This window comes from Rousettus aegyptiacus, unplaced genomic scaffold (genome assembly GCF_014176215.1).
Source record: "Rousettus aegyptiacus isolate mRouAeg1 unplaced genomic scaffold, mRouAeg1.p scaffold_m13_p_16, whole genome shotgun sequence".
Lineage (NCBI taxonomy): Eukaryota > Metazoa > Chordata > Mammalia > Chiroptera > Pteropodidae > Rousettus > Rousettus aegyptiacus.
The window spans coordinates 16907571-16920061 of NW_023416291.1; the positions used below are offsets into that span (position 1 = coordinate 16907571).

Sequence of the window (12491 nt, forward strand, 5' to 3'; positions counted from 1 at the left end):
TTCTAGGGATACCACTTGGTGGCTTTTTCTTCTTTCCAGTAAAAAATCATTGTCAAGACTTGATGCACATGCTTCCAGAGAAGCATACATATTCTTTGCACAGATTGGAGCACAGTCACTTGTGAATCATAAAGAAGTTCCTATAAATTTCACTACTTAGAGCTATTAAATGCACTGTCCTCACATGGAAGAGACAGAAGTTCAGGGTTTAAAATTGTCTGTTTCGTCAAGTTTCGACTAAAATCTAAATCTGCCGTGTGGAGTCACTAACCAGACCACTGACTTCCTAGAGAAAAGTTCCTGAGCTATTCCACAGTGTGACTCCACAACTTATCTTTGTTTTCCTCCTTTCTCTTGACTAATCAAATGTCTTTTATAATGACTTATAATCGTTATAATCTTATAATCATTAGACACATGGCAATCAATATAATTGATTAGTATATGAAATGATTGTTACTGGTTTTTGATAAAAATGTAGCTTTATAAAAAATCACCCCATCTTCATTCCAGACAAGACCTTAGAGATGATCCAACCTTTATTTACAGCAGAGCTCTGAGTTGCAGAGAGCCCAAGGGCCTTCTAAAATCACACAGCCATGCTGGGAGACAGCACAAATGATGGACTCCTGAATCACTTACTGCTTTTTTCTGAACATCTGCTTCTTTTCCTGATGCCATGTACTCCCTGTAAATACTGGATACTCCTCTGTTTGGTTGATTACCCTAGTGAATTACTCGTATTTCATCGACATTTTCTGCTATGGACTGAATATATGTTACCCTAAAATTCGTATGTTGAAACCTAATGCCCAAAGTGATATTATTGGGGGGAGGGGGGGGGCTTTGGGAGGTGATTAGGTCATGATTGGAATTAGTGACCTTATAAAAGAGACCCCAGAAACCTAACCTAAGTGGTCCCTTCCACTAATGTGAGCCTACTGTGAGAAGAACCCATTAATAAGGATTCAGGGCTTCACCAGACACCAAATATCAGAATGGCTGCCATGACCTTTAATTTCCAAGCCTCCAGAATTGTGAGAATTAAATTTCTGTTGTTTACAAACCATCCAGATTACACTTTGATAGTCACCTGAAAGGACTAAGGAAGGTACTTTCATTTCAAGCCAGCAATCCCACACTCTAGGTATAATTTAATATGCTAATGAAGCCGTTCTCATTTTCCACTCCATAACTAAAAATTACCTTTGACAGAGGATCTAAATTTCTGAGATAGCATATTCTTCCTAGCTGGACTCTTGTTGATCAGTATATCTGATTTCCCCCATCCCCAAAAGCCATTTGTCACCTGTGAACTGTGAAGGAGCTACTATACACTCTGACAGTACTGTCTTCTTGGGGCCTGTAAGTATATTCCAACATGTGTACAGTGAACCCACAGACTCAGGTCACAGTGTTCCTGAATAAATCAAGGCCTGGAATTATATTAAAGGGGTAAAGAAAGGCAGCCACCACTAGAAGAGAACAATCACACATGATCCTGAAATGGCTCCACTGAAGGCATGTTGACATATTGACTCCCAGACAGCAGACCTGAGCACTCATTGTCCTTGCAGGTGCTGAGGCAGCCATTCTGATATTCTCCTATAACTAAAAATCAGCCTTGGAACAAAAGAGTTAAATTCTTCAAGTAGCACATATTAATTCATATCTCAATGCCTTAGCAAAGACAAAGCTAGAGTCTATTCTTTATTTTTATAATTTCGAAGAATATATATACATATATATATTTCAAGAAATGAGTCTAAAATGACAAGAAATTAAACAACTTTGACATTAAGATTGCATCTATTTAATAATCTTTGAGGCTTCTGTTTCTTTGTTTGCAACAGGTTAAGCATATAAGCATGCAGCTTTTATACATTTAAGTTCACCTTATAATTTCAATTATGAAGAGGAAATTGTCAAGGTCTGTTCTTTCTCTGTTAAAAAAACAATAATTAAGACTTTGTTTTATTTGCAAATATGGTATCTATAGCCTATAGAGTGACTTTTAAGAACTCTCATTTCTAAGTTACACTGTTTTGGTCTTGAATTCCAATTTGTTTATGAGTCGTATTTTATTGTCATAAGCCTTTATTTATTTGTAAAATGAGGATAATAATAATAACCTATCTCACACAGAGGTGTTGTAAGGATGGAATCAAACTTGTTTATAAAGCACAACACCTATCACATAATAAACTTTTAATAAATGTGAGCAATTATTATTACTATGGATATTATTTATGACTATCATTGGGTTAACAGTGTTTATATAATTGATTCATTAGTCAATCCTCATTTCTTCAATAGCACAAAGATAAATTTCAACTGCCTAAATTAGTTTAAATGAATCTGGTCTTATTATAGTTCTTTTTATCAGAAATGAATTAATTAATAGGTTTGCAAGTAATAAAATCTCTTCAAATCTGGAGTTCTTTCAAATTATTAACTCCCCCAAAATCAATAAAATATAATTATAAGCAATAACAAATATTCTATAATAGTTTATGAAAAGGTTGAAATAGTCATATTAAATTTATCTAAAACATGAGTGCAACTATTAGCATTTGGAGGGGGGAATGAAAATGAATTTCTAATGCCAAATAATTTCACTAGCCTATAACATTTTATTATATTTTGTATATTTTTTAAAAACTCTATCTTCACATATCATTGTTTTGATGTTATTATATTTGATATTTAATAAAACTTGAGATTTCTCTGAGTGCTTTAGAAATTTTATATAACTGCTCTAATAAACCTCTAAACTGAAGACACCAGAAGATGATCTAATTATGGAAACTGTGACAGGAAATGAGCCATTGGCCATCTCTTGACTGGAACCACTGAGCAAGTCTTTAATGTATCTAAAAAGTCCTAGGGGCTAACAAACATTTTTTGTTTGTTTGTTTGTTTGTTTTTATAATCATAACAAAAATAACTGGCCTTACTCAGAGTGTTTCAATCCTTCCTACAAACAGACTACATTCTTCAGAGACTTGACAAAAATGTACCAAGATGATATCCTGAACAAAGATCTATGGCCACACAGCTAAGGCCATTCTTGTCCATATAAATTAGAGTAAGTGCCTAACTGACTGCTTGCTTGATTTCACAGGTGTCAGAAGAGCCCTCCCTCAAAACTCAATGACACAGTTCAGTGTGTGTTCATTAAGCATCTACTAAGTCCCAGATGCTGTTTTGGTGCTAAATGTGCTGAAATAAATAAAACACTCAGTATTCTTGTCTTCCCGTTGCTTAGAGCTTAGTGCCAGGAAGGAAAAAAAAAAAAAAACCCATAAACAAATGCCATGATATTCGGTAAGATTCCTGCTGTGACAGAGGCCAAAATAAATCACCAACACCCTCTACTGCCAACTCACTGATGTATGAATTTCCTGTCTAAGATATAAGGCTTCATACTGTATTATTAGAGATAAGATTTGAAACAGAAATATCCCCAGAGAAATAACATAGTGAATTGAATCCAGACTAACACAGTGGTTTAAAAATTGGGCATCATCAATTCCCCTTGCCTTGGGGGCACTTCCTTCTTTCAATCAGAGCAGCTCAGACCTTATCTGATTTCCACATTTGAGGTCTTCCTAAGTGTTATTTTGTAGGAAAAATTCCTTGGCTAAAAATAACACACACACACACACACACACACACACACACACACACACTCAAACAAGTTAAAAGCAAATAAGCAAAGATTTGCATATTAGTGCTTATGCAGAAAAATTTAAAAGCAGGTTCAGATGAAGGGAAGGGTTAAGGAGACTGGGAAGGCTGAGAGGGAAGAAGCAGGAGAGGGAAGCTGGAACTAAGATCATTGTGGGAGTGGGAAAGAGAATGGAAAGCTCTTTGAACAAAAACCTCAAATAAAATAGTTTATGTTCAATTGCATTACATGTCAGCGAAGAAAACAATTTATTTCTAATTTCTTTTCAAAGAGAAAGAAACAAGCAAACTTTAAATTTCAAGCGGTATATTCCTATCATCTACTAAAATCTAAACTCAACATTTTTTTTCCACAACACATTCTGCGTTAAGACCCAACTCTTCACTTCCAACTTAAAGGCATTCTGTTGACTGGTCTCTTATAGACACACTTTTCCTCACTTCCCCATTGGTCCTCTTTAGCAAAATATTTTGTCCTCTTTGCAACGATAAATGATGAATGGGTTTCCTACATATCTCAAGGACATTTTACAGTATACTCCTCCCAAAATCTCTCTATGTTAATATTTCTCAGACTGGGCCTAGGTTTCTAAAGGAGAAATAGGGGAATTCCAGGCTCATAGTATCAAGACTTCAGAGATAATTTAAGTAATTATGGGCATAATCCAAAGGCAAAATGAAACTAGAGAACGTTCCTTCTTCACTTTACAGATCTTCTTCCCTTTCTACCCTCTCCATCTGAAAAAAATTAAAGTGACCCACGCAGTGCTCTATTAGTAGTCCTGGACAAAAGTCAGATAGTCTGTACCTTGAACTGCCTGGGGTCGCAAGAGCTAAGGGGAGGCAGCACAACAGGAAATCTTAATAACTCCAGCTCTTCATGAAATACTATGTTTCTCAATCATGCTGCCTAAGTCTAAATTTAAGATTACCTGTACTATTGGCAAGTCTGGATGAGCTCTAAAAGAAATATAAAGTGAACTTCATATACAAAATTTTCTAGTAGTCATATTTTAAAAGTGAAAAAAGGTGAAATTAATTTCAATAACATAACGATAGCCACGGAATACTTTATTTAAACAAAATATATCCAAGTATCATTTCAATATTAATATTAAAAATTAATGAGATATTTTGCATTTTTTTTGTTCTGTCTTCAAAAATCTTCTATGTATTTTGTACTCATAGACATCTCAATTAAGATGTTAAATTTTTATCAGAAATAATTGGTTGGTATTTTATAAAATGTCCACCTGAAAAAATAGATTCGCATACCCAAGTTGCTCCAAACATGTTTAAAAGTTTTCTAATAACTAAATTATCCATTTTTATATTGAAATTTAAATACATTAAAATTAGAGATTCAGTTCCTTAGTTTCATTAGCCACATTTTGAGCACTGAATCACCATAAACGGCTGGTGGATACCATATTGGACGGCACAGTAAGTTAAAAGTTGGTGTAGATCTCTCTGAAGTTGGTTATATTTAAATAAAAGGAATGAGATAAATTCTGACAAGGTATGCCAATAAATTTAATGCTCTGAGGATGAATAATTAAGAGAAAAGTCTCTTTCTGCCCGCTGAAGCGTTGTGCATTGTGCATTAAGTTGCTGGCTGGTGCAGATACTCACATTCTGCTTTATCGGGCATCGCCTCAGCAGCGGCAATGATGCGCGGTTAGGCTGATCTTCTATGTTGAAGGCTTGGCTCCAAATCCCTAAACATAATTATATTAATTCAGTTATTATTTATTTTCAGCTATTTCTTTAACACATTCATATAGAAATAAGATGAATGATTAACACTTTTTTATACATCGCTCCTCCACTCTAAAACCTTCAATGTCTTCCCTCCAAAAAACTAAAAAAACTGTAATGACAACTAGCACTCGCTAGGTCTGTGTGTTTTAACAAGTACTTGTATAAATATTATCTTACTGGTTCCAAACAACTGGACAGAAATTATCGCCCCACCTTTGGCAGGTGTGGAAACTGAACCTTGAGGAAGTGAAATAACTTGTTAAGGTAACCAATTTAGTGGCACGTACAGAACTCAGATTCAGATCTTTGGGCCCAAGTCCCCACACAGGCCCTTCTGATTTCAGTTTCCCCACTAATATCCAACTCATACCTGGCACCTACCTCACACATTGATATCGTTTATTCTGGCCATCTACTCAGAGTGCCCTGTTCTCACATCTATGTTTATTAATATCTTATTTGTCCTAAAAGCATAGGTTCAAATCCTACCTCCTCAGTTTTTTGCTAAGTAATTTGTTCCTACCTTAAATACAGTAGTTATTTCGTCCATGCTTCTCACTTGAAACTTATATGCTTCTGCATAAAAAAAACTAAAAGATGGAGTGATAGATATAAGTAGAAGTCCTACATTCCCAATTAGACTCCAAGTACCTTGAAAACCAAACTATATACCAGTGGTTCCTAACCCTGGATGACTATGGGAATTGCCGCGGTGGGGGAATTAGAGTGGGAACTAGGCATCTACATTTTTTTAAGTTTCCCCAAATACTTAAATGTTTCGATAGAGAAGTGAACCCCTGCCTTTTATCTCGAACTTCATGATTCCCAGCTCAGTGCATTGCATTTTGGAGGTGCTTGACAAAGGGCTGATTAACAGGTTGGTTGAGCTGAGCTCTTCTTCCCCATTTGACATTGTGATTACATCCAGCTGTACCAATGCACACTACTGTGTGGTCACGCAGCTTTATGACTGGAAATGGAATATTAAATGATATTCAAAGCCCCCATGGAGCCTCTTATTCAAACACTCTAAGTATAATTGTTTGATTAGCTGACTAGACCATCACACTGTGGTATTCAAGATCTGTTAAAAATTTTGAGGATTATTTAAGTAAATTCACAAGCCAGCTTTGCACTATGAAAGTCATGAGTCTGTAGCCATACACTCTTAAATAAAAGGCTATAACACTTATCCTAGGTCTTCATCCAGAGAAGGGGAAAACTACTGCAGTTACAATTTTAAAATAACAAATCTGAAACATTTAAAAATGATTAATTCTCAAATTGTCAGCTTTATTCCATTTAAATGGAAAGAAGACAGTAATTAAGCCAGACCAGAAGATAAGTTCTGATTGTTAATTGCTAAGGGAGGTGCAGTATTTTAATTTATCCTAGGTCATTTGTAGAACTAGGCAGATGAGATACATATTCTATGCTCTTTCCATTTAAATGTAAGAAAATAAATAAATAAAGATGTTGTGTGCTCCATCATTTTCTTTAATCTCCATAAAAAAAATGGACTCTTCTCTGAGCTACTTGGCTCCTCCACCTTAATTCAGTCTGCCAGGAGTATCAGGCTGCATTAAACTGGCTGGCAAACAAGACATTCCACTGTCCTTTTAATACAGAAAACTAGCCAAGTATCCTATGGGGTACTGGCATGGTAATGCCCCTGCAAAGCGGAGGTGATGGGGACGATTCTGAGACAGGAACTGGGGGTGGAAGAAGGCCCTGGAGGATGGAATTGCTCAGAGATGAGCACTCTGACACAAAATATCAGCAGATAGGGTCCTTCTCCACTTTAAGTCCCCAGCAGACAGTTATAGATGCTGAGTCCCTCCTGGTGCATCTATCAATTGACAAGGGTATATATGGTCTCTGAATTGTATAAGGAGCATACCATATTATTTTGGAAGAAAAAAAACAAAAGCATAAGACAATTTTTCAATAAAACGCAAACAACTACATATGAGATGTCATAAGAAAGTCTGTGAGCTTTGTGAAGTAAGTGGCAGAAACCCATGAGTTCAAATAAAGAAGAGATTACTGAGGGCTGATCAAATGACCTAGAAAAGGGTTCAGGAGAGACTGATGTATATGTACCTGGAATGGTGGGTGCCATAGTAACAGTGAAATTTCCAATAACTGGTTCAGCACGGGCATCAACCAGTTAGAACTGGATGCTGGCCAGCACACCCCTTTAGTATTGAATATCAGTCCTGAATGGGTCAGATCGACTGATTTAAGAGGAACAGAGAAGCAGGCAGGCGAGAGAAGCGAATGCAAGGCGGTGAGAACACATGGGATGTGAGAGACAGCAAGCAGTGGCTCTCCTGGATTCAAACGGAGGAGTGGATTTTACACTGCAAAAACCACTAAAAGGTTCTGAAAAGGGCACTGACTGATATAACCAGTGCCTGGAATGTAACTAGCATAGAGGCAAGGACTTTGGTTTTTTGTATTCTCAGAGCCTAGCATGGGAAGTATTTCAAAAAAAAAATCTGTGGAATGAGTAATTATGGCAATAGCATCTGGGCAGGGATGCCCTACCTTCCCATGTCTCCATGGGCACATTTGCGAAAAAGTTCTTTCACCTTGTCTCCTTCGATAGATGCACTTTAAGGCTCTTGTAAATCAGGTTACAGGAATGCTAAGGATTTCTAATTCTGTTTCTATACAAATAAAAGGGAAACAAAAGTGGTAACAGTATTCTCCTACTTTATCTCCTTAGCTTGTCCTTCCTAAGGCAGGTGACTGATAAGACTATCATGGTCTCCTACATAATTTAGCATCCTGGCGAGAAATAACTGTCCTATGCTGTTGAGCAGGACTTAGGGAAACAGGTCATAGTCCAGGGACCTAGACAAAGAATTAAGCAGTTTATATAAGAGAGAATGAGAGAAAATTTTCATTTTTCTACCCCAATTTTTTTACCCACTGTACATTCACCCAAATCCTCCTAACTTTCAGTCACACAGTAACCTCCTCACCGTATACTGTATTAAAAACTTTACCTATATCCACCAAGTTGCTCAAGCCATAAGTTTTTGAATCCATCTGTATTGTTACCTGCCAAATCCAATCCAAGAAGTTTTATACACTTTAACTTCAAAATACATCTGCTCCTTCTCATCTTGTCTCTCCTAGCCATACTCATTTCATTCATGGAATGCTGAAATAGTCTGCTAACTGCTCTCTTGGTTTCTGCTCTTACTCTGTTCTGTTTTATTCTCTGTACAGCAGAAGGAGTCATCTTGTTAAATGTGAATCAGATAATATAATTTCTCTTCCATGACTTCCAACTGCATTTAGAATAAAACTTAGCCTCTCGTCCTGGGCTCTACTCTCTCCCACAACTGAGTGCAAATGGATGAAAGTAGAGGGCTTGTGCGTCTCGGCTCCACCCAGAACTGAGCCAAGGTGCTTGCTTTGACTTCTCGTCATCTTAGTGTCCTCATTTATAAAATAAAATTGTTGAGCAAAAAGACCTCAAAGACCCCATCAGTTTCTAAAACTCTATTATTCCATTGAGTTTGGATGAAATGCTAACTGGCTCTAAATCGCAAAAGTCAACTGCATGCATGGTTAAGAGTTCTTGCCTCTTTCCTGTTCCTTTCTACTCTCCACCAAGGAGGAGAATATCCTAACCCTGACTTCTTCCAGTTATGTTCCTAGTTACAACGCTCCTTATGTGATTCTCAATCCTTAGCCACCAGGGCCTCCCTCTCAGGATTTGTCCTTGTGCTATTTCCATTCTCTGATAAGTGTGAGTTCTCTTCCATTTTTTCTCCTCTAAGTCAACAAGTACCTTTAAGTCATTTTCCAGATTTGCTTCCTGACTAATTTCTCTCTGTCAAGTCTCTTGTCACTCTGGCCATAGCAGATATGCTGGCACTAAACGATAAGAATGAGAAGAGAAAAGGTAGAGCAGGTAAAGAAAACAAGACAGAGCAAGTCCTAACTAGGTCCAATATAACAGGGCCAAAATTAGGCATCTATTAATTGCTACAAAGGTATACCAGATGACAGAGGAATAAAATATTTAAAACTGCATATAATTAAAATTGTAAATCAAATTAGTCAGAGGGCCATAAAAGAGTTGGAAAGAAGATCGTCCATGAATTCATGAGCATCAGTATCAGGTAAGCTGGGACCCTGTGGCCATGTGCAACACGGCAAGCAAATGCAGCAGCACTCCTCTCCTGATGCAAGAACCTCCCTCTGATTCTCTAATTAACTTGTGTTGATACATTCCTCAGAGCTGGGAAGTGGGAAGGAAAGAACATAATTGAATCATTAGGCTATTCCTCCAGCAGACACAAACATCGGAGTCTCAGAGCACCATGGAGAGCGTTAACTTGGATATCAGTCCTGATTCTGCCATTGCCGAAGCGTGTGACCTGGGCCAAACCACTTAACCTCATTGAATCCCACCTCCTCATCTTCAAGTGAAGGATTTTAGAAGGACAAACAATTTTTTAAAAAGAAGCTTCTGTTATGTTTAAAGGAATTCTTTCTCAGAGCTCGATGAGAACAACAGATGAAGCCTGGCTGTTCCCTGAACCATTATGCCATGCCCATCCACCCCAACCCCAACACTCCAGGCTCAGAGAAGCCCAGTTCATATTCTCACAGTCGCTCTCTGGATGTAAAATTCTACTATTTCATAAAATAAATGTTATATTCTATTTCCTTGTGGATTTGCATGGACACTAATACTAATGAAGAGATCCCAAATATCCCTTGTGTTACATTTAAATCACAAAAGAAAGCTGTTAATTTTATTTCGGTTCTCAGGCCATTAAAAAAAAAGATGCTAAACTGAGAAGACTCTCACATTATACTTCCAAATTCTTTCAAATACTTTTTAGCTAACCTATACTGATTTTTTTTTCACCTTTGTCTCAATGTGTAAAAGAAAACTGGTCCTTCTGAGAAATATTCAATTAGCAATGGGGTTTTTCTGTGATCTTTGTTGTAGAGATATATGAACTAGGACTTGGCAATATGTGAACATGTGCATTGAAGGCCACTGAGAACCAACGGTTATCAATGAGAGATGACAGGCTGGTGTTGGTGAGATGAGACTATCACTCCACAGTGGTTAAATGGAGTAACTTGGGGGGAAAGGAAAGCAATCCATGTCACATGGAGCCAGATCTCAGTAAAGATATCACCTACTAGAGAGCACTGAAATACTGATTTTAGTCTCTATATTTTCTAAAATTACAAGTACAAACATAACATATACAATATGAATAACTTCTACAAATCCATGAAAAATAAAAGTAGGCAAATAATTTCAATAGACACTTTGCAAAGGGGATTTCCAGATGACAAATCAGCCTGTGAAAGGACACTCAAATATCTATCATTGGTCATCAAGAAAACAAAACCACAACCACCACAGACCCAAACAAATGGCTTTAACATAATACTAAGTGCTGATGAGGATTTAGAGCTACTGAAACATTCATACACTGCCCGCTGGAGCGTACACTGGTAATCCTTGGGAAACTATTTGGCAGTCTTGTCAAAAACTAAAGCTATACCTATGACCCAACCCTTCCACTCCCAACAAACAGACACTTTATAATACATACTGAAATACACACACAAGAATGATTATAGCAGCACTATTTTGCAACAGCTAAAAACTAGAAGCAACCCAAGTACTTACTGACAATAGGATAAATCAATACATAGCAGTTTCACATCAGTGAGAATGAACCGTTATAAAAAAAAAAAAAGACATAACTGATTCTCTCATATACACAATCTTGAGAGAAAGAAGCCAGCATTAAGAAGACATACTGTATGCTTTTATTGATATAAGATTCAAAAACAGACAAACGCATTAATGGCAATAGAAAACAAGGTAATGGTGACCTTTGGGGAAGGGATCAGTGTCTGAGAGGGGCACAAGGAAAGGCTCGCAGTATTTCGGTAATGTTCTAATTCTTTTTTGGATGATGGTTAAACAGGCATGTTCACTCTGAATATTCAGAAAGCTGTACACTTGTGAGTTATTCAACTTTCTAGTTCTCTGTAATACATTTATTTATTTATATTTAACAATAAATTTTAATTTTTAATTGTTAGTTTTCAAAGTAACAAAATCTAAAAATACTACCCTCATAATTACAGTTTCATTTCTGTTTTTTTTTTTTTTTCACTGTTCCTCAAAAGAAACATGAAGCACAGAGTTTTGCTAAGTCTAACAATATCTGTGCTAGATCGCAAGCCCCACTAGGGAAGGAACTCATTTTTTAAATTTCTTTTATGTCTTCCATAAGACTGAGCACATGGCTAGCCAAGCAATTAGTACCCCATAAAAAGCATGTGATTTGAATTCCTGCAAGGAAGTCCTGAATTAATACAATCTGCTTAGTTTTCACAGAGTTCCTAATATTTATTTAGAAATCTCGTTACTACTAAATTTTCCATGTAACTTGTCATTTTTTCAGTGTGGCTAATGAACTTTGCTCATTTAATTTTGTGCACCTAGTTATCTTGATAGAAAAACCATAATTATCCAAATGAGAAAAGGAGCTAATTACTTTGGCCCAAAAGCGGTGGTAATCACACACGTGCACACAAACACACACACACGCACACACACGCAAACACAGTTTCAGAAAAACCACATTTTTCTAGTCTATTTCTATTTTTATTCCACATTTTTCTCACCTCAAATACCCCTTCAGCTTTTGAATTCAATCATAAGATGCTGATAGAAAAGGGAAGCAATGGAAGTAATAGCAAGAATGAGGCTTTTCGTGAATAAAATGTTAAAAATATTTAAATATCATAAATTTATCTTGGGGAAATTTTGGCTAGAAACATATTAGTTAGAACACATGTGTCTAAGAACAAAAAAGGCAATAGGGGCTTATTTCTTAAGCACTCTATTAAATTAGAAATACTCTCAAAATATCTTATGGAGATTCCCATATCAATACACGGAGTTATATCTTCAATGATAATTGTGGCATGTTGTGACTCTGTTTTTCTTGTGATTTTTCACAGATTAAAACAAT

At 36.6% G+C, this 12491-nt stretch overlaps 1 protein-coding gene across 3 annotated transcripts in view; it reads right to left on the minus strand.

Annotated features, from left to right (window-relative positions):
• Positions 1-12491, minus strand: part of IQCM (IQ motif containing M) — a 412415-nt gene that overhangs the window by 271384 nt on the left and 128540 nt on the right. For all 3 annotated transcript variants that reach the window (XM_016144555.2, XM_036234284.1, XM_036234285.1), the window contains one exon: positions 5323-5408. In XM_016144555.2, the coding sequence (XP_016000041.2) occupies positions 5323-5341 (19 nt within the window). In that variant the 5' untranslated portion in view covers positions 5342-5408. The remainder of the gene's footprint in view (positions 1-5322; positions 5409-12491) is intronic.